The 23,567-nt window shown below is 38.6% G+C and overlaps 1 protein-coding gene and 2 pseudogenes across 2 annotated transcripts; 2 read left to right on the forward strand and 1 right to left on the reverse strand.

The window, feature by feature from the left end:
- LOC131768810 (uromodulin-like) overlaps positions 1–23,567 on the reverse strand; it is a 233,972-nt pseudogene that overhangs the window by 133,304 nt on the left and 77,101 nt on the right.
- LOC136281017 (piggyBac transposable element-derived protein 4-like) lies at positions 11,129–23,410 on the forward strand. 2 transcript variants are annotated; one of them, XM_066167197.1, is made up of 4 exons: positions 11,304–11,446; positions 12,125–12,267; positions 17,063–17,089; positions 19,741–23,410. In XM_066167197.1, the coding sequence occupies exons 2-4, from the start codon at positions 12,160–12,162 to the stop codon at positions 20,833–20,835; spliced, it is 1,230 nt and encodes a 409-aa protein (XP_066023294.1). In that variant the 5' UTR covers positions 11,304–11,446; positions 12,125–12,159; the 3' UTR covers positions 20,836–23,410. The 2 variants fall into 2 exon arrangements, with proteins under 2 accessions (XP_066023293.1, XP_066023294.1); XM_066167196.1 differs by lacking the exon at positions 17,063–17,089 and having other exon boundaries at positions 11,129–11,446; positions 12,125–12,200.
- On the forward strand, positions 17,747–19,647 carry LOC136281018 (uncharacterized; annotated as a pseudogene).

The following is a 23,567-nucleotide window of genomic DNA, read 5'->3' on the forward strand; positions in this document are numbered from 1 at the left end:
CCACCAAAGGACGCTGTCGACCCGGCTAAACAAGATGGCGTAGTTTACAGGATTCCTTGTGAATGGGGCAAGGTGTGCATTGAAGAGACTGGAAGACCCATGCAAGACAGAATTAAGGAGCACGATCGAGGCATCCGACTCGCCCGTACCGAGACCTCCACCGCTTCAGAGCATGCCCACAACACCGGACATGAGCCACTTTGGAACGAAGTAAAGATTATTGATCGTGACCCTTATTGCTACACGTGCAGAGTCAAAGAGGCAATTCATATAGGACTTCACCCGAACAACATCAATAGGGATAGTGGAATAGAAATTCCAGAAGCGTGGATGCCCACGATCAAAAAACACAACAACAGGAAAGCCGTGCGACAGCGGACTGTCGAGGGAGAAAATCACTGAGTGAAACAGCAAGGATCGAAATGCACCAATCAGAGATTTTGAAAAACAACTCATCACAGCAGAGCATCATGCTTTGTAAGATCACACATGACCTGTCGATCTCATCTCCTGAAGAAGACTAACAGTACGCAATCGAAACGTCGCAATCTACATCACACGTGACTACTATGAGACAAGCGAAAAACTTAGCTTTTATTGTTATTCACCACGATGAATAACCGCAACCCTTTTTTAACGAAATTGACTGACATTTATTTCTCCTAAATTCTAAAAGTTGTGCGTGATAAGAATTAACGCTTATCTTCAAAATTTACATTTACGATACGAATTTCTAATTCTCTTGTCGATTAAACGCGTCATTAGGGACCAAGGTTAAAAAAAATTCCCTTCTCTTTCAAATGCCTTTTTGAGTAATGAATCATATGATGAACTTCGTTTTTCCCACTACCCTCTTCCCTGAGAAAGCGTCGGTATGGTTGGGAGAATTAAGAATTTATTGTTTGGAAGTAAACGGTTATAAACCAAAAGAGTTATTTATATACTAAAAGTTATCCAAACTCTAGTTTTTACATCTTCCTTAAGAGCATGTGGATAAAGTATGTTTTTCTTTTTTCTTTTTTTTCTTATTTTAGCTCCTTTTAATTTCAATGAGGCTGACGAAAGAAATGCTAACGTCGACAAAAAAAAAAATGAAAATAAGTAACTTTTAGAACCCGCATCATCCGCAAGCCGACTGCTCCTTGTCTCCAACTCAGTTTTCATTTGACTATCAAATTTTTGGTTTTACAAACTGATCGCCAATTTTTTCATTTTTTTGTTTATGTTTGTTTTTGTTTTTGTTTTTGTTATATCTTAAATGTAAAACAACAATTCAAAGTGGACACTCCTATGCAGGTTTTTCCCCTCTGAAGTCCGAAGATCTTACCACTAAATATTGCTGTATTTCTCTAAGCATTTGGACATTTTAACAAGTTAATCTTCTCGATTCTCGTCAGTAGTTTACACAACATTGTAGTAATGCTCATAGAGAGAAAATAAATTTTGATCAGTTTTACAGAAGTGCTATGTTTCCTTTGTTGTGAAGTCACTAAGAAAGTTCATCGCAGAGTTCATGTTTCGGTAATTTTACAGAACCTAAAGAAACTAGACGGATCGAATAACAGAATATACGTTCCAGAGATAAATAGTGAAGGATAATTATTCTGTTAGAGTACAAAACAAACACGTATTCATCAACAGAATCGACATATGTACCGGAAATGAAGTTATTTTGCTATACACAGAAAAAATTGCTCATCGTCTTTAAATCAACTATTTTGCCGCAAGAAGGATAAAATAATTGACCACTATATGGGTAGAGGAGAAAGCTAAAAGCTGTTACATTAAGTACCTGAATATTGACTGTCCCTTTACACTTTAAGAGCCTGATGGCATTTATCGACATAAGCAGCAGAAAATAAATAAACAGAAAAGTAAAGGTTTTTACAGCTGCTGTTAAGTATTGTGCTAAATAAATTCAAAGTTAAGACGAGTATTTTAACCGCGTAATTCGTTAAAGTCACACTTACAACAAAAACGGAAAAGAAAATTAGTTTAGGTCTAAAGAAAGGGCTGATTACTACTGCTATTGGAAACTAACTAGACAACTGATAGAATGCCACAACAAAATGTACACTTTCTAACACAAATTTAATTCCTGATCATATTAAAAGATAACTATCGTTCGGCAACTGACGTTTTCATTAGTTCGCACCAATATTCAACTTATAAATGCTGATGATGCCATCATCGACGCACAAACTTTCACATCTGAAATTTCTGTTTCGCCGTGTACATAAAAGACGACTATTTGTGTTCGTTCTTTGAAACCGGATCTCAAAATATAATAATGTTGTCCTATGGTTGAAAATATTTTTCCCACATCAGTTACTCTCTGCTAGTAAACCAAAAGTTGTAACAAAGGTGGATATAGTTTGAATAATTATCATTTCCATTTTCATTATCATTTACTACTATTATATTATTATCTGCAGCGTGCCGAGTGTTAATGCATAAAAAAATTGCCCTATTAAGTGCAAAACATAACCTATGTTGTTTTGTAGGAATTTAATACTGAAAAAGTTAAGGTCTTAACTCTTCGCTAGCTAGAACAATTTATAAAAAAAAAGGAAACAAATTTCCACTATCAAACCTTTGCATTAATTTTCGCGCATTGATTTATCCCTTGCCGACGTGACATGTCTGTCACACGGGGAAAATAAACCTCACCAGCTAACCGAAGAAACACAAGAACCATCTGAGCGGACAACATTACAAAATCTATGACATTAGAAGGTAACAATGGAATGTCTCCCACTCGTGCACGTATTTACTGACAACCATCGCTACACGTGAACAGAGCTTGACCGAGGGGAACGTTATAGCGGCATGACATTTTGGTCTTGTAGTATTTTGCGCTTTTACGCGCTTTCAAGTACGTTTTCCAAATTTTCGATTTGTTTCTCCATCGCCTTCTCTAATTTCTTTATTTTGCTATACAACAAATTACTAGACGACTGTGCCTACTGTCAAGCGTCCTTTCACTAATCAAAAAACTTTCTGTAATAGGATAGTTAGTAGATGGAACTCATCGGACAGCTCTCTTCAAATTATTAACCTCATAATGGTATTTGTTAAATCTCAGGATGTTAAGCTTAAGCGTATGAAATACCATGATCCTATTCTTTGGGGGAATATATTAAAAGGTTCGTACTCTTTACTTATATGAAGTCTCCAGTTTTCTATATTCAATATTAATTTACTTTGCTTAATTGCACTAGAGTTATCCTGGAAAAAAGCAAAATCCGAAAAGGAAAAAAGCCAGGAAGGAATTTGTTAGCACATAAAATGTCCCTTTGGCTTTATGCCCAGTAACCGAAAAATTTCATATAAGTTTCACCAAAGGGCACGTACAAGATGATGATTACGGATTTGAGTAATTCCAAAAATGTTAAGTCAAAATCTATATGCTTATGTCGTAAACTGCAACCAGTAGGACTGCTGTTACCAGTCTCAATTCACAAGAAACAACCGATTACTTCCTCTAAATTCATATTGTTGATCCTTGCTTGTTTTGGTGATGATCACTGATTATTTCCATCGAATTAACGTGGGATTAAAGTGTTTTTAGTTTGTTTAAGTAAACACGGACACGGTAGAAGCTGTCCAGTTTAAATGCAGTCTACAATCTCACACTCTGACTTTACCACTGTAATTCAGAATTTTGCACCAACGGAAATCAGTTTGCGTGTGGCTTGTGCTCTTTTGCAACCACGAACAGATACATTTTGATAAAACAAGTGAGGAGGTCCACGTGATCTAACAGTGATGTTACAAGCTGTCAGTCTCGTAACCTTTTTAACCTTTAAAATCGACTTCAACAAAAATAGAAAGACGGTGACATTTTTAATACCTAGCCAGAGGACGAGCATTCTCGTTGAAAAAGGAACAAGGGATTTGATGAATCGCGTTTTTCCCACTACCCTCTTTCCTGAGAAAGCGCTGGTATGGTTGAGAGAATTAAGGATTTATTGTTTGGAAGTAAACAATTATAGACCAGAAGAGTTATTTACATACTAAAAGTTATTAAAACTCTAGTAGTTATTACGTCTTCCTAGAGAGCATGTGGACAAAGTATATTTTTTCTTTTTTCTTTTTTTTTAAATTTCCTTTTATTTTCATTGATGCTGAGGAAAGAAATGCTTATGTCGACGAGAAAACAATGGAATATTAATAATTTTTAGAACCCGCATCATTCACAAGCTGACTGCTTCTTGTCTCCAACTCAGTTTTCATTTGACTTTCAAATTTTTGGTTTTACGAACGAATCGCCAATTTTTCCTCTTTTTTTTTGTTATATATTAAATGTAAAACAACAATTCAAAGTGGACGCTCCCATGCAGATATTTCCATTCTGAAGTCCGCAGATCTCAATACTAAATCTTGATGTGTTTCTCTAAGCATTTGGACATTTTAACAAATTGATTGTTTTTGATTCTCGTCAGCAGTTTACACAACATTGTAGTAATGTTTATAGAGAGAAAATTACTTTTGATCAGTTTACCGAAGTGACGTGTTTCCTTTGTTTTGAAACCACTAAGAAAGTTCATTGTAAAGTTCATTTTTCGGTGATATCACAGAACCTAAAGAAACTAAACGGACCGAACAACAGATTATACGTTCCAGAGGTAAATAGTGAAGAATAACTATTCCGTTAGAGCACAAAGCAAACACGTATTCATCAATAGAATCGACATGTGTGCCGGAAATGAAGTTATTTTGCGATACACAGAAAAATTGCTCACCGTCTTAAAATTAACAATTTTTGCTGCAAGAAGGATAAAATAATTGACTACTAAGGGTAAAGGAGAAAGCTACAAAGCTATTACATTAAGTACCTGAATATTGATTGTCCCTTTACACTTTCAGAGCCTGATCGCATTTATCCACATAAGCAGCAGAGAATAAATACACAGAAAAGTAAAGGTTTTTACAGCTGCTGTTAAGTGTTGTTTCAAATAAATTCAGAATTAAGACAATAATTTTAATCGCGTGATGCGTTTAAGTCACGCGTTACAACAATTCGCTGAAAAACGTAACCTATGTTCTTCTTTAGGAAATTAAGACTGAAAAAGTCGTTGTCTTTATTCTTGGCTGGCCAGAACAATTAAAAAAAGAAAAGGGAAACAAATTTCCAATATCAAACCTTTGCATTATTTTGCGCGCGTTAATTTATCGTTCGCCGACGTGACATGCCTGTCACACGAGGAAAATAAGCTTCACCAGCCAACTGAACAGCCATAAGGACCATTTTTTACAAAGGGACGCTATCTGAATTTTCGCTATGCAGTCAGGAACCTCCACAACACGAATTTGAAAGCAACCCATTTTGTTCGTTGGCTTCAAAGGAAACTAATACTTGCAATTATTTTAAAAAATGCTTCGATATGGATTAGACATGAATAATAATTTGAGGGCGACCTGAGAACAGACTCGGAAGATGAAGAAGAAGAAGAAAGAAACGATTTAAGTACAGTTAACCCAAGCTGGCAGGATGCGCCTCAGCAATTATGTAAATATCTTTACGCCTAGGCGTCCCAAGCTCACGTCAGGAGAAAAAGCAAGCGATTGATTCATGAAAGCGTCATGCGCTGTGTGACTCGGTGTTAAATTGAACGTTGAGAATTTGAACACGTTGTAAGGAATAATAGCGGAGCTCGCAGAGCGTAGCCCCATAATTATACAAAGTAGTAGTAACCCATCAAGCCGAAAAAATTTGGATGTACGACCGTTCGACCGTACAAGGTGCAACTTTTAACATGCGTGGTCAACTGTACCGCGGGCACGCCAAGGCCACGGCTTTGTCCAGTAGTCCAGTGGTCAGTGCACTGGGCTCCGAATCGGACGACCCGTCTTCTAGTCCTGGCCGGGGCAAGGCGTTGTGCCCTTGAGACGTGCGGGGAAAAAAAAAAAGCGAGCTTCTCTTTTAGGCTTGGCTAAATCTATATATTATAGGGAACGAAATATGGTCGACTAACAACAATATATATTTCGAAATATTATTTTACGCGTAAAATTGGTAGAATCTACTCAAATCTTGTGTGTCCGTTGTGGTTTCTGGCGTTCTCTGCCGTTTTAAGCTCGCTTTTCCCACTGTTATTCCTGTCAGAAGTGGAAGTCAACTTAATTTCGTTAGTTCGTGAAAAAAATCGTTTGCTTTTTCGTGACGTGAGCTTGGAATGCCTGCTTTACGTTTAGCAGTGGACGCATAGTGAGGATTTTTAGAGATAAAATAATTTTAATTTAGTTCTTAAATTAAAAATCTGAATAAGTTTTGAATTAAGAAAAAATACTTTCCTCGCTCTCATAGAGTTGGATTTTTAGGCTATTTACCAGGCTGTTTAGTTCGGTTCCGTTTATCTTCTCTAATTTCTATATAATCCTTTCCCGGTATAATTTCGCTCCGAACTCCGCAATTACAACGAAATTCCACATACGTGACAGACAATGATAGAACTCCATAATTTCGTAAATGTGTTAATTAACAAAATGAGGATGGTAAGAAAAATGCTCTGCATTTTTAAAAAAAACGCGTATAATCAGTGACTTAATTCGTATTGACTACCAGCAGAAATGTAGCGAATTTCTTTGCAACAAAGTACAAATATTTAGCCTTAAATGTAATATTGTGCTCCATGATAAGGGTCTGGAGTTCACTGATTTTTTGTTTTATCTTCCTATTAGAATGAATGGACGGCCGATCGTTTCACGTTTTCGTTGATGTGGGATTTTCCTGACGGAAAATCTTGTCTTTTTTATACTTATTTTTAACATTTGTGTCGTAAGATTGCGAGTATTGAACTTGTGACGTTTATTTCCCTTTATCTTGAATTGACAGTCGTTTCATTTTAATCTTTATGTAGTTTGCATGTTATTTTTTCAGACAGTAACAAATACAGAGAAGCTCATGCTATTAAAAGGAACGAATGCCATCCAAATTTCATTTGTATAAATAATCAGGGCTCATACAACTGCTCTTCAAATCCTAAACAGTTCTGGGATGACTTTACCTTTGAAGGTGTATGTTCAGTATCTGCCATTTATTTTCGCATTTTTTTAAGTGGGTATTACATAGACTTGTTATGCGTTGCTGCTAGATGGCCATTGTCGGCCATAATATTTGTTTGTTAATTAAATATCCTAGTTGTACATTTAGTTTTTCTAGAGTTCTTCTTTTCATGCGCTATTTCTGAGAAAGAGAAAACTAATTTCAGAACCTGCCGTCCACAAAACTATCTGAGTTTGATTTCCAACATCACTAATGTCGGTCTCGACGTACAAGTACGAGTTAAAACAAGTACCCACATAAGTACCAGTTAACCTTTTTTTTGGATTTCAATTATTGTTCTTTTAAGTACTAGTTCTAAAGCCAAGTTACTTTTTCTGCTTTCTACGCAGATACTGCGGTCTTTGTCTTGACATAGTTGTTTTTCTTTTTCCCAGTATTTTATCACCTTCAATTGAACAATGAACCGAGAGAGCTACACACTTAACAAACACTATCGAGAATAGGGTCAACATTTGGAAATTAAAGTATAAGATGTCTAGGGTTTATCATGAAAGTCCCGCCATGTCCTTGATACACACAATAAACTCTTTGCAATAAGATAAAAATTAAAGAATATCTAGTCGAAAGAAAACAATTCGAAGATTTCAGAACATTCGCACCGAACTTTTACATTTAATCAAAGAATAAATTTTTGACGCAAATAATTTCAGATCTAAAGAAGTAATGGTCGAAGAAAGCTCAGAGAAATAACACCTTGCAACGACAATTGCTTTATGAGAACTGTACGTTTTCTGATAAAATTTTTTTCTTACCTTTGCAGGTATGTCCATCTCCAGAAAAACCGGCTCTGCAAGAGCAGCGATACGATCCCAGAGTGTTTTCCCAGTCAGCGTTCACATCACAAACACTAACGCAGGTATTACATTCGCCCGTAGATGAATATGCAAAGCATTTAGAGCTACAATATCCATTGATCATGAAGCACAATTTTAAGCAAATAATTGTTCAGATCCTCTTTAATCAAGTTATTCACCATTAAAAAAAGGCCTAGAGTATGAGTCAAACAGCTTTATCGGGCAGGCTTTCCAAGAGTTTCTATGTATATCATTCCAATAACATATTGAGTCTTTGCTTGGTGCTGGGAATTGAAGCAAAGCATAAACAATGAGTTCACCTTAGTTAGTAGGATGCAAACGAGTCAAGATTTATCAAATCCTAATTTGAAAAAAAAAGATTCCTATGAATATGCAATTCTTGCAGTCATCTATTGCCGTACATGGATTAAGATATAAAATATATAAATAAGAGAAAAGATAAGATTAAAAAAAAGATCTGCCGTGTTTCGAAATGCGCGGGCGCTTATTCGTGGGTGATGCGATTTAAGTTAATTTTAGTCTCCTGCTGTTAGATTAAGAGCCATCCATATACTCTATAAGGGCTGACAAAAGAGTTCCTTCCTGCTTCATAACTAGTTTCCGAGGAAGAAATCTTAAACGACTAAGAACAATTTATCTTTTCTTTAACATAGTCAGTCTTTTCCTGGTGTACCAGGAAAAGACGTACTAAGTGTGTTTCTACAAAACGATCAGACTTACGATCGACAACAAGATAGTATTGTACCTGACAGAAAAGCTTACCGTTAGCTTTTACGCTATGTACAATACTTTTTAGTGTATATCCATTCTGTTTAACTTTCTTCCTCTACCTGCGGTTTTAATTTCACAGTGAGTCAACACAGGAGTGTCAGGTTTGATGAAATTCAGCCAGTGTTTGCCGCTGACCACCTGTCAACCTTCACTCGCCTTGATTTCCTTGCACGAGTCTGCAGACAGCTCTGGAATGGCACCGAGAATAGCTAGAAAATAAGAAAACGAGAAAGTACAGAGAAAAACGCGATGTCTTCCCCTTTAAGACAGTTAGCCGAATCATTTTGCCTTAACGCCCACCTCTCTACGTATCTCGTCTGAAGTAATACCTCAGAGTTGGGTACAAAATCTTCAGGCCCGGCTTCCTTTATGCGATTGCTCAACTCACACTTTTCTTGGATGAACACATAGTTAAAACTTTGGCATCTGACGTCACGATAAGATTCCCGCAAACATTCATCACCGATTGCTCCTCCAGAGAAGGAGTTTTCGCATGAATCCCGGTGATACTGAGTATTTACTGAATGAAACAATACCAACAGGATGAGGAAAACTGGCAAATGAAAGAACTCTTTGACCACCATTGAGGTTAATCTCACCAGAAATGAAACAATGAAATTGAATGGGCATAGTGACAAATATGCAGTCATCCACAAAAACACGGCGAAGAAGGTAATTGCGAATGGAGGGCACTTAATGCTTGGCTTTGTTTCAAACATATCACATATGGCACGCGGCACACACAACGTGAAATATGACACGCATTCATATTAACAGCATGATGAGAGGCGGTGTGCGTGAGATATGGCACGGGTAAATGGGACACGGCTCCTAAAACAGTTCCATTGCGCGTTCTTCTTTCTGTACCATGACAATGTTTAAAAATTACAATTATTCTATTTAATAGAGACAGAGGTCGTCACTCCTAATGCATGAAAAAAGGAGCAGAAAAATAGACATAAATTAAAGTAAATTCATTTATTTCCGATCCATTTCCTTCAGTAGCAGCAGCCATTTTGCTGATCCAAATAATCCACTTATTCTTTATAAATAGAACGCTGTGTTGGTCGCCCTTAGCGACGCTTCTAAAATTGCCAAAAATAATGCATTTCATAAAAATGAACACGACTTCTTTTCCACGTAATTTCTATCAGATAAAAATTAATTTTAAACAGCAGTTCATTTTCCCTATCTGAACGTAGAAGTTACTCTTACAGGACAGAGGGTTAGTAAAGATCCCTATAGTTTTTTTTTCTTGCTGGTTTATGCCATTATCTTTATTTCACACGTAGATTAGATCAACCAAGAGGGAAATATTAACATTAAACCAAGTTATGCCTTTCAGTGCTTCTCTCCTGGTGTTGAGAACTTTAATCTAGTTTGGGACTGGCACTCAGTTATTTTTGAAAATGTCTGTGTGCAGTGTGAACAATGACATTCTCCTCATCATACATGTAACATTTATAATTCTTCAGATGTCAGATTTTTCGAGGTTGGCTTTGGATGTTTATGTTTTTTACAAGATATGGCTATAACATCAAGAAAATTCAGACCCACACGGAACACAATAAACAAATGGTCAATGTCCGCAATCTGAAATTTAATGGGGTTTGAGAAAATCCTTTGTTTATTTGGTCAATTCTGCAATCTCGGGTTCATGTCAGGATAGAGATTCGTACTGAGCTGAGACTACATGAGTGACTTTAGGGTTGGTGTTGAGCTAATGCTATAAAGTAGGCTTGTATGCATCGGATGTTGCAATTTTCTGTCTGCTCAATCTGGTTTAAATCAACATTTTTCAAAACTTCTGTCATATCATAGAATCTGCTTCTGTCTGTAAATTAAACTCCTCCAGCCAAAGACAACGATTTCACAAAAATGAAGCATGGTGTTGGCAATACTGGCAGGTACATGCTCAAATGTACGAACTTAAGTAAAGATGCAACAAGACACTTTGGAATGGATTCTGACAACCCTCATCATTAGGAATGAAAAAAAAAAAAAAAAAAAAAAAAAAGGAATTTGATAATTTCATTTTTCCATAGTATACTCACACTACTTGCTGCAACAAAAAAAAAAAGAGGAAAAAAAAAGAGAAAACAAACAAACAAACAAACAAGATGTCAGATGATAATGTATTAGTAGTATAACATACACCTGTATCAAGTAATGGTGTAGTGTCCAGAAACATTCAATATATGCATGAAAATGTACTTGAGTTATGAAAAAAAAAGGAGAAAAAATTATGTAGTTGTTAAGTTTAATATATTTTTTATTTACATTGATAACGATTCCTCAAAGACTATCTTTAGTACTGTATTTTTCTTTTTCTAATTCCATTTGATTATCTCACCAAATCCAAATTCCTGTGTTAGGCAATGGATCAGCGTTAATTGATGATCTTACATTAAATTGTTTCCCAGCAACAAAATCATTCCCAACAACCCTTGGGCCGATCGTACAAAATTGTACGACTCCGTTAACCTTTCGAAAATGCTCGTTTTACGTCCGATCGTTCTGAAATTCCGACTGTAGCATGTAGACATTCTAAGCCAATCACATGGGGAGTTTTAGCTCCAAACTATCAAACGTGACCTTAACAGCCCCTTCCGAAAATTAGTTCCATACGATTTCAACGTGTGAAGATGGCATCCGATGCGAAGCGTCAGAAATACAGCGTAGCCGAGGCTTCAGAGATGATTTTTGACGATGGAAGTGAGCATGGTGGTATGTCTAGTGGTGAGGAGTCCGAATTAGACAGAAAACTGGAAAATCTTAGCGAAGAATCGAGGTAAGTAATCAGTAAACATTCTTGCGATATTCAAATACGTAAAGCATGTGGTCTTGAAACGGTGTAAAACCACACTTACTTTTACTTTTCGCGCTCGAATCCTTGTTTCTTTGCCTTAAGACAAACCTATAGATGTATATTTGTGAATGTAAAGCAATATGCACTGTGATCAAACATGATTTTAAAGCGACAGAGTAAATAATTTTCAATGGAATTTTAGAACGCAACGCGCTAAATTAGAAGCTGATCACAGATCGAATGACGCAGTGCGCAATCAAATCCTTTATTTGAAAACGATTATTGTATATATATGTATGGACCTCTATGTTAACTCATATGTTTTGTGTGTTTTGTTTTAGAGGTGGTTCTACTTGTTACATGCTGAAATTCACAAAACAGACAAATTATGCAAAAAAAATATGCGTTGTGAAAATATTTTTAGTGGAATGATGTAAAATGACAGTTTCGGGTTTCACTTCTGAATTGTTTTACTCTTGGAAAATACTGGTGGTGCATTACAAGTGAAAGGCTTTTGATATGTGTTGTGCTTTATTATTTTGAGGTTGATTATCTCTATTTATCCTTGTTTCAAGGCCAAATTTTTAGAAATCCAACAAAGAAATTTACTATTTCATCTCTTCAGTGAATCGGTTTTTTTTTATTATTTCATCTCTTCAGTGAATCGGAAGGAGACGTGGGAGAGGTTAGGGAGCATGAAGAAGATCCTGATTGGATTGAAGGAGAGGTTTCAGAGGTTAGTGAGATTGAGAGTGAGGGTGAGATGGAGAGTGAAGACACTGATGTTGGTGTTTCTGTTGATCCAGTGTGTCATATTACGTCATACCACGCGCTCCCATCGGACCTGTGGGAAAAAACGTGGTATCGGACCCGCCATTTTGATTTCGCCCATGTTGTCATGTAGTAGCTGTTGCGTTATTGAATAAAGAGTTTAAATGGAAAAATTGTGACATGGATGTCGGAAGTGGGATAGATTTACACCAATAGAGGAATTCTCACCGCTAGAACAACCAAGAAAACCGGTACGTACGATTTTACAGTGTTTACTACAAAGTCCTGTCTTATCGTGCAATTTAGCCAAAAATGAGCGACTTGGTTGGGTTTGAAGTACCAAAAATGGACTGGACCCCTGGCCCAGATTTATTAACTAGATTCAAGAGATTCCGCCAAAAGTGTGAACTGCTACTTGATGGACCGTTAAAAGCTCGAGACGGCACTCAAAAATGCAAATATGTGCTGCTATGGTCAGGCGATTACGGAATAGACTTATTTAACACTTGGTCGCTAACCGAAGACCAACAAAAAGACCTGAAAGAATACTGGAAAAGATTCGAAGACCATGTTAAACCACAAGCAAACCATATCTTGAACAGATATTATCTACGAGGTCTGAAACAGAATAATCGTCCCCTAGCCACCTTCCTGACTGAAGCAAGGCTACTCATACAGAGCTCAGGTTACCCACCTGACTTACATGACGAACTCATGCGTGACACATTAGTTTTCGGCACCGATTCGGAAGAGGTCAGACGAAAATGCATTGCCCGCGGTAATGAATTAACCTTTGCAAGGGCAAAAGAAATTGCACGAACTGATGAGGCTACCCAGATGCAATTAAAAGCAATGAGTGACACTACAAACCCAAAGCAAGAAGAAGGGGAAGTCAATGCAATCAGCAGAGGAAACAAGCCCAGAAACCAGCCCCACCAAAGGTACACCAGTGGTAGAGGAAACAGACGACGTGACAACAACCTAAGACAGTGCTACAGATGTGGAGACACACCACACACCAAAGACCAGCAGTGCCCAGCCACTGGAGTAGAATGCTTCAACTGCAACAAACGCGGTCATTTTAGCAAAGTTTGCAAGTCTAAAACAAGGTCAGATGTGATGACCCTACAAAAAGAACAACCTGATGGTGTAACAAGTGAATGCACAAGCTACGACAAAGTCTTCCTGGGAACACTAGAAGCCCGAGACAGCCCCAGTACCTCAATGATCGCAAGCATTGAACAAAAAGAAAAACAACGCACCAAAGTCATGACTGAAATACAAGTCACGGTAGACCCCCATGATACACACCTGATACCTATTATCTGCAAGGTCGACACTGGTGCAGAAGTTAATGTCATCTCCAAAGACGACTATGACAGACTCAACCGCAGTTCCCAGCAGATACCCCTTGGCCCAACACACCACAGGATTACTGCGTATGGAGGCCACGCCATCAAGACCCTTGGAACCTGTCCACTATACGTCCATCAAAATGGCAGCATTAAAGAAGTCGTTTTCAATGTTACTGACGTACCAGGACCTACAATGCTTGGCTGTAAAACCTGCGAGGAACTTGAGCTGGTAAAATTTAATTGCAGCCTAGAAACCTCCAAAGAAGACAAAGAGACCCGCCTTAAAGAACACAGACCATGCAAACCGCACCAAAGGACCAGCAGATACCCTAGCCGTCTAGACACTGAAACATACCCCCCACTGGACAGGATAACCTTCTTCAACAACTTCGGAGACTGCTTTGAAGGCCTGGGAACCTTCAATATGAAACCTTATCACATCACCCTAGACTCCAATGCTGAACCTGTCATCCACGCACCACGTACCATACCAGTACACCTTCGAGACATGTTTAGAAAGGAAATCAACACCATGGTAGAACTTGGAGTGCTCATACCCGTAAGCGAACCCACAGACTGGGTTAATAGCATCGTCCTCTCTGAAACAACCAACGGCAAAGGAGAAGTCACCAAAATCAGAGTCTGCCTCGATCCACGTGACCTAAATAAGGCAATAAAACGCGAACACTACTACACCAAAACAATTGATGAGGTAGTCACACAGCTTAGTGGTGCCAAATTCTTTAGTGTTGTTGATGCCAAAAAGGGCTACTGGCATGTACCATTAGACGAAGCCAGCTCCTACCTGACTACTTTCAACACCCCGTTCGGGAGATACCGTTTCACCCGGCTCCCCTTTGGCCTTATTGTATCACAAGATGTGTTCCAGAAACACTTAGATTCAGCACTGGAGGGCCTGAAAGGAGTCACCGGCATTGCAGACGATACATTCATATACGGAGCTACAGAGGAAGAGCACGATGCGAACATGGTAAACCTCATGATCAGATCCAGGGAAAGGGGAATCAAATTCAACAAAGACAAAGTACAGCTCAAATGTCAGGAAGTCAGCTTTTTCGGCCACAAATGGACCCAGGATGGAATCAAACCAGATGACAGTAAGATATCTGCAATCCAGAAGATGACCCCACCTGAGAACCGCAAAGACCTCCAAAGCTTCTTAGGCCTCGTAAACTACCTTACAAGATACTCAGGGCGATTGGCTAGCCTCACAGCACCACTGCGAGAACTTACCAAGAAGGACACCGCATATGTATGGGGACCTGAACACGACGACTCATTCAACCAAGTCAAACAGGAAATCACATCAATGGGAGTCCTCAGATACTTTGACCCAAACATCGAGTCTGTCATTCAAACTGACGCTTCCCAGAAAGGAGTAGGCGCCGTCCTTTTGCAGCAGGGGCAACCTGTATGCTATGCCTCCAAAGCACTTACAGACACAGAAAAAAACTACAGCAACATTGAGAGAGAAACACTTGGTGTAGTATGGGGCCTAGAGAGATTTAACTACTACATTTTTGGGAAGCACTGTACAGTAAACACTGACCATAAACCTCTTGAGGCGATTTTCAAGAAGCGACTGTCCAGTTGCCCACCTAGATTACAGAGGTTCTTGATGAGAGCCCTGAAATACGACGTTACGGTCAACTACGTAAAAGGTCCTGATGTACCAATAGCCGACGCTCTCTCAAGAGTCAGCCCCCAGCCTACCCCTAGCAGCAGTCAACTTTCAGAGATATATGTCCACCACGTCACACAACATCTCCCTGCAACTCCAACAAAGCTACAACAGATCCGTGACGAAACAGGGAGGGATCCTGTATTGTCTCTGTTAAAAGAAATGGTCTTTGAAGGATGGCCACAGAAAAGAGAAGAGTGCCCCCAACTGCTACATGGCTATTGGAATTTCAGAGAAGAGCTGACCATCGAGGACGGCTTAGTACTAAAAGGAGACCGCATCGTGATACCTCCTACTCTCAGACCTGAAATCCTGAACATCATACACCAAGGCCACCTAGGGCAAGAGAAATGCCTTTTACGAGCACGTACATCCGTTTTCTGGCCTGGAATTACAAAGGAAATCATCAACCAAGTTAACCAGTGCGAACCCTGCCAGAAATACCAAAATAAAGCAAGGAAAGAGCCAATACTACAGCCAGAACCGCCACACCGACCATGGGAAAGACTCAGTTCGGACCTGTTCGAATTTAGAGGGCAGCAATACCTCCTGTTGACAGATCAATACAGCAGATTTCCTGTCATCAGGAGACTAACAAGCACCACGTCATCTGCAGTTATCAACCATCTGAAGAGCATCTTTGCAGAACACGGCATCCCTACGCAGTTGACGACCGACAACGGACCGCAGTACAGTTCGGCAGAATTCAAGCATTTTATGAACGTCTATGGGGTAGAACACATTACTAGCTCCCCCCTATACCCCCAATCCAACGGGTTTGCTGAGCGAATGGTCCAGACCGTGGAAAACATTCTCCAAAAGTGCGATGAAAATAAAGAGGACCCGTACCTTGCTCTCCTATCATACCGGGCCACTCCCTTGGATCACCAGCTGAAATCCCCAGCAGAACTGCTCACCAACAGAAAATTTAAAACTAGATTACCAGCATGCCATAGAGTCCTCCTCAACCACTCTCACCATGAGGTCATGAAAAGTAAGCTCATAGCCCGTCAGGAGAAACAAGCCCACTATTACAACCAGCATTCAGGACCACCCAAAAAGCCATTCGAAGCTGACCAACCCATCCGCACGTACAACCACCACTCACAAACCTGGGAACCTGGCATTATTGTAAAACCCGCCAAACAGCCAAGATCTTACATCATCAGATCCAGCAGTACAGGTACCACCTATCGAAGAACACGGGCCCAACTGAAACCAGACACAACTGCAGTGAGGGGAACACAATGCCAGCGGGTGGAAACCCCAGTATACCAAGGTTCTGAGATACCTCAGCAGACAACTAGTCTTGCCCCAGTCAGTCACACACAGACATCGCACAAAAACGGTGCAGCCCCCAGACCAGGATCTGGCGAAACAGTGCCACTGAACAACATCCCCCAGGGACCCTCAGACATAGCTGGAGGATATGTGACCAGATCTGGGAGGACTGTGACACCTGCACAAAGGCTGGATCTATAAGAGTAGAGACGCTAAAGAATAGACTTATAAGTATAAGCACAGGAGGGATATCCTTTCAACCAGTATTGTAATGTTCTGGAGATATGATAAGTTCCATTTTTTTTTTTGTCGTTATAATTATTATTACATCGGTAGAAAGGGGGATGTCATATTACGTCATACCACGCGCTCCCATCGGACCTGTGGGAAAAAACGTGGTATCGGACCCGCCATTTTGATTTCGCCCATGTTGTCATGTAGTAGCTGTTGCGTTATTGAATAAAGAGTTTAAATGGAAAAATTGTGACACAGTGCCTTCCACATCCCATGCCACAGGTAAGTTTTACAAGCCTGCAAGGTCACGTTGTCCTCTCAGGGCTAAAAGGGAACCTGCCAGACGAGGTACCCATGGTGTTCGAGGTGCTAGAGTTTGTTCTTTAGTAGCTCGAGGTTCTACAAGTGATTGTGGTGGTAGTAGAGCCACAAAACGTGCACCCCCAACCCCAGAGGACCCTTCCTCAGAGGATACTTATAAATCATATCATGATGAGGATGAGGGAAATCCCTGTGATCAGTTTCCACCCCCTCCCTTTACACCTGCACGTCCTCTTGGGATACAATTCGAACAGCCTTTGCTCAGGGGTAGGATGAATACTGCTGTTGAGTTTTTTAAATTATTTTTTACTAAAGAACTGGTGAATAATATTGTTGAGCACACCAACAGCTATGCTGTTCAACACATTACTGAGGGTACCCATAGGAGTTATGCTCAAGCAGATGGATCATGGAAAGACACAACACCAGAGGAGATATACCGGTTGATAGCCCTTCTGATCTATTTTGGTTTAGTGAAAATAGGTATTACTATAAACAGGTATTGGAGTACCAAGACCCTCTACCATGGTTTATGGGCAAGATCCATCATGCCCAGAATACGATTTCAAGGGCTCATGGCCTTCTTGCATGTTGTAGATCCTGCCCTTGATAAAATTGGTCCCCTACAAGATTCTAATAACACTATTATTTCAGATGATAGGCAGAAAGCGAATTTGATTAATAACTATTTTATTGATATTGCACATGATCTTACTAAGAACTTGGATCCAGTACATTTAGATACTACTTTTTATATTAATAGAATTACTCCCACTATAGAGAATTTTTCTTTGAATTGGGATATAGTTAGAGATGTTTTGAAGTCTATTAATCCAAACAAAGCAGTAGGCCCTGATAATATTTTTCCTAAAGATCTTAAATTGGCACAGGACTCTGCTATTCAGGGTCTGCTAGAGGTGTTCAAAAAAAGCATGGACTGTTGTAAGTTCCCTCAACAATGGAAGGAGTCATTAGTTACACCTGTTTTTAAGAAAGGGAACAGGCTGGATCCTAACAATTACCGACCTATATCCTTGCTTAGTACACCAGGAAAGCTTCTTGAGAAGGTAGTGTGTGACTCACTTGATGATCACATGTTATCCAATGGCATTCTCACAGATAGACAATGGGGATTTAGGAGGGGCTATTCAACGGAGAGCCTCCTCCTTCATCTCACTGAGTCCTGGGGGAGTGCCCTGGATAGAGGCCATAAGGTTGGAGTCTTATTCATTGATTTCCGCAAAGCTTTTGATTGTGTCAACCACAGTATTCTTACTGAGAAACTCAAGGCTGTTGGCTTGGCAGGTGATATGTGGAAATGGATCAATGACTATCTCTCCAACCGTGTACAAGGGACTAGTGTAAGTGGGTCTAGATCTGATAGAATCCCCATTAGAGCTGGGGTCCCCCAGGGATCCTTACTAGGACCAAGATTGTTTGCATCTTATGTTAATGACCTCCCTGAATCTATTACCAGTGGAGAAGTCTATATGTATGCTGATGACACAACAATATATGTAGTAGGGAATACTGTTGATGAAATAACAACAGGGTTACAGGCTGTTTTGGACCAGGTTAATTCCTGGTGTCTTAGTAACAGATTGATTCTACATGAAGGTAAATCCGAGGCAATGGTCTTAAGTACTACCCCCTTCATAGGTCCTTTGAAACAGCTGAAGTGGGGTATGGACACCATTCGGTATGTGTCCTCCACCAATTGCCTTGGGGTTACAATTGATGATAAACTCTCTTGGTCTCAGCATGTTGCATTGGCTAGATCTGCATTTAATGCCAAAGTTAAAATGTTGAGACGTATAAATTTCCTATGTACATCTATCTTGGAGACTTTTTACTATAGGATAGTTATACCAAGTGTTCTATATGGAATTGCAATTTGGGGGTCTGGATCCAAGCTTAAAGATCTAGAAATGATTCACATCAGGGCTGCCAGGCTAATTCATAAGATACCAAATAGTTTTGGGGATAATGATGTACTTTCTAAGGTTGGCTGGATGCCTTTAGAGTATTTTTATAAGCTACGTATCTTAACTATTACATATAATGCTTATTATATTTAGGGTTGCGGGAAATTAATTGTTTGGTGACCAAGAACTCTAACAGTTATAACCTAAGGAAATCCCTGAATGTTGTACTTAATAGGCCCAAAACCGAATTGGGTCGTAGGTCCTTTGCTCATAGATCTGCAGTAGCATGGAATGCACTTCCCGATAATGTTAAAGATTCTCCAAATTTATCTATTTTTAAATATAACTTAAAACAATCCAAGCAAACTGTTATGAATATTAATTTTGAAAAGGGAGGTAATGTTATACAAAACATGAAACCAAATTTTCACTATTACTAAAACTTTATGGTTTACTTGATTTATTCAACTTATAAATTTTATCATATCTGTATTTTATATAATTATAGACTAATTAGTTTAGGCAGGTCCACATCAGCTGTAAAGTTGCGCAAATTTTAACCTGCGTTATCAAATAAAGTTATGTATGTATGTATGTATGTATGCATCTGAGACCCCCAGTAACAAGTTACGTAAAGTAGAGTCCCTTGTCAACTATTTTAAATCTAGATGTGTTGCTTTGTATCAGCCCAGAAAACATGTGGCCATCGATGAGCGAATGGTCAGGTCTCGTCACAGGTCTGGCATCAGGCAGTACACGAAGGACAAACCAATTAAGTGGGGAATAAAACTGTGGGTACTCGCTGATAGTTCTAATGGTTATACTGTAGACTTCAACATTTACATTGGAAAAGATGCTGCAAGAGGGATTAGTGAGTTTGGGCTTGGGCATGATGTTGTGGTAAGACTTATTAGTCCCTACTATGATCAAGGTTATCACTTGTTTATTGACAATTTTTATACTTCAGTTCATCTCATGAAGCATTTATTTCAGCATGGAGTCATTGCTACAGGTACCATTTTGGATACCAGGAAAGATTTCCCAGCAAATCTCAAGAAAGGAAGCAAATGGGGGAAGGGCAAAGCCAGGGGTAGTATGCGGTGGCAGAGGGATCCGCCCTGCTTAGTCTTGCAGTGGGTTGACAATAAAGTAGTATCTATGATCAGTACTTCTGGTAATGCTAATGACTCTGTTCAGATAAATCGTAAAATAAAATCTGATGGTGTGTGGAGCTCATTAGATGTGCCTCAGCCTCAGGTCTTTGCAATGTACAATCAGTATATGAATGCAGTGGATCGATCTGACCAGATTCTGGCCACCCACAATGTGCAACGCAAATGTATGAGGTGGTGGAAGACCTTAATTTTTCACCTTATTGACATTGGTGTTGTCAACAGTTTTATTCTTTTCAGAGAGCACCAGAGGAACAATCCAGATAATCCTGCCCTCAGAAGGACTTCAGAGTATTCGCTGGGTGACTTCAGGGAGGAGCTTATCCGTGGAATTTGTGGTTTTCTTGATTATGACAACCCTCCTGTGTCCACTGCAGGCAGACCCCCAAGACCAGCTCCCCGAACCAGCCAATTTGTGACAGAACACATTCCACTTCAGGGTGAGCATAGGAGAAACTGTGTGGTCTGCTACAGGGAAGGTATGGGTGAGGTAAAGGTGCAAACCTACTGCAGTGCGCCGCAGTGTGAGGGAAAGTATATGCATGTTGCTAAACAGAGAAACTGCTTTGCAGTATTTCATAGTGCAGAGTATCACCTTCCCAATCCTTGAACCTTGATTTCCAGTTTGCTCTGAAACCCTCCGTGTGCGTATGTTGTGTTTTACATGTACATAGGAAAACAAGATAGGAGAAAATAGGGGTAAAAAAAATTTTTGTTTTGTCATTGCTTATGCTTTAAACGTTGTGATGAATGCCTTTTATTATTTAGCTGTGGGGCCTGCCTAAAGTTGGCAAGGGTGAGATGAGGGTGCCCCACACCATTTTTATTATACCAGCATTTTCTTGAAGGTAAATACACACCACTCAAACTACATGAGAGAGAAAAAGATTCCATTTTATTAACTTCAATCAGTGTTCAACAGATTTTTGTAACACATTGCAGATTTATCACACCACTAAAACAACATGAGAGAAAAAAAATTTCCATTTTATTAACTTCAATCAGTGTTCAACAGATTTTTGTAACACATTGCAGATTTGTTATTTTCCAACTAGTTTTTATGGAGATGTTGCCCATTTAAAAAGGAACCTTTTTAGTTCATTTTTGCCCCATTACTTTATATCATTTGGGTATCACTTAATTCAAAGTTCAAATTTTGATGATATGGTATGCTAATTTGAAAGCATTCATTGAGGTGGTTTTTTTCCTTGAAGAGGAAACATGCATTTCAGGAAAGCTTATTTACTGCTCTTTCAAGTAAGGTATAGCTTACTTCCCTTGTGTAAATACTTGGTGAGGAAAAATTCTTCAATAATCTGGGTAAATTTTTATGGTTTTGGGTTACGGTTTGGAAAAAAAAAGCTAATTAATTCTGTGCGTGTTCTTTTTCATCAAGATTCTCTGGATGTCTTTACCATAAGATAGGGAATATTTCATCTTGAATCGTTTCCTTGTAAATCCATTCCATTCAGGCCAAGGCTGTTTTAAAGTCAAAAGTTGCATGATAATTCATGCAAACTGTATGCCATTTTCTTAGCGTGATTTAAAATACATGGATTTTTGAAGGAAAAAAATTTTTTTCCGCAAAGCTTATTTCATCCTCTTTCAAATGAGGTACTGTACTACTCACTAGTGCAAATACTGTTGACAACACAAAAGAAAAAAGGTTATTGTCTTTTGTCATTTTTTGGGATGTTGGAAATTTAATTTTAATTGTATTAGTGTAGTATTAAGTGTTTTTGTAAAGGGTAGCTATTCATGAATAAATATAGGCATGCCTATTATCATTTTATATTTCCAAATCCTAATGATACCTGTTTGACAGGAAAATTAAGTTTCAAAAGAAAAAAACATACAACTCACAGCTTTCATCTTACTTGATGTTTAAAGTAATTTAAGACTTTGATGGACTGTAATGAAATCTGTATTTTGCACTGAAACTTTGTAAATTTCTTAAATTTAACAACATTGATTCCATATAGTTTTTCATCATCTGTCACTTTATATGAGCACAGAAAGTCAGCTTTAGCAATAGCTTAATGCATGTGATTACTGCAATATCCATAATGAAATTTGCTTAAAAAAAACAATACATAGATACTTTCAGGCTTTGCTAGAATTACTCCCCACCTCTCCCCCCCTCCTCCATCCTTCTCCCATTAAAAAATGGTTATATCATTATCTGTTACTCAGGCATTAGTAGACCAATATATCAGATATGAATGTTATTAAATTATCAAGTGGTATGAAATACTTGAGATCTTCTTATCAGTGTTACTTTGAGACAACAATATTGTTAAAATGAAAGTTAGCAAAATATGTCTATACCAAGTCTATTAATATTTACTGGTTACAATAAGTGGTAACATATATGTATTGGAGCCCTAATTATTGTGCAGTTATTGTAAAGGTTTTTCACAAGGATCAATGGTTGTACTGTATTTAGTTCAATACTCAATCTCTCAAAATGCATTGATTACAATTTTTCCTGGTAATTTCACCTCAAACCCCTAGAGTTTGTGCCATTGTATTTGGTTGGGAAATACATTCCCGATTTTTACCACTGGGTGTTTCTTGTGTTTTATATCAGGCAGGACATAAAGTAAGTCCTGAATTAGCAGTCTGTTAATTATTTTTATTACAATGTAGTCTGATTACATATGCAACAGCAACCGCATATTATTTTAGTAAGTTTTTGGCTATCACTAGAAATGAAGGGTTTTAGAACGAATGTACTTATTTCATTAGCTCTCATTCATGACCTATAAACTGTGTAACTTTTGATTGATGTTCTACTTTAAAGTTATTTTGTTTAACCTCAAAAAAGTTTGAATTGTGTTGTTTCAGCGGATATTGATATTGACTGCAACTGGAAAAATATCGTTTGCTCAACTGTCGCATGTGTCGATAATCTAACTAACTCCAGATCCTTGCCCTTGGTTTTCATTCTTGCACTGTGTATTAGGATACATGTATACACTATTCACAACTTGGCTGCCCTAGGAAGGCTGCAATATTTCCTGAAACAGCACATGTCAATATTCCTTAACTTTAGGAAATTTGTAAGAGAAGTAGTTCTCAAATTTTGCAACCTAGCTTGGATGAGTTAATACTCGGTAAAGAATTGTGAATATTTTATTAACTTACTGTAGTGGTGCAAATAAATTACGTTTCGGAGATAAAAATGTTTATCCATGTGATGCTGTTGCAATATATCCGCATTATATGTTTATCCATCAGTTGCAGGCGAAGCAAATACGCGAATAACTATTTTCCCTTCTGCAGTATTCTGCCATATTGGAAAGTTCAATTTCGTAACCATGGTTATGGACATACCTCCGT

This window comes from Pocillopora verrucosa, chromosome 5 (genome assembly GCF_036669915.1).
Source record: "Pocillopora verrucosa isolate sample1 chromosome 5, ASM3666991v2, whole genome shotgun sequence".
In the NCBI taxonomy this organism is placed as follows: Eukaryota; Metazoa; Cnidaria; class Anthozoa; order Scleractinia; family Pocilloporidae; genus Pocillopora; species Pocillopora verrucosa.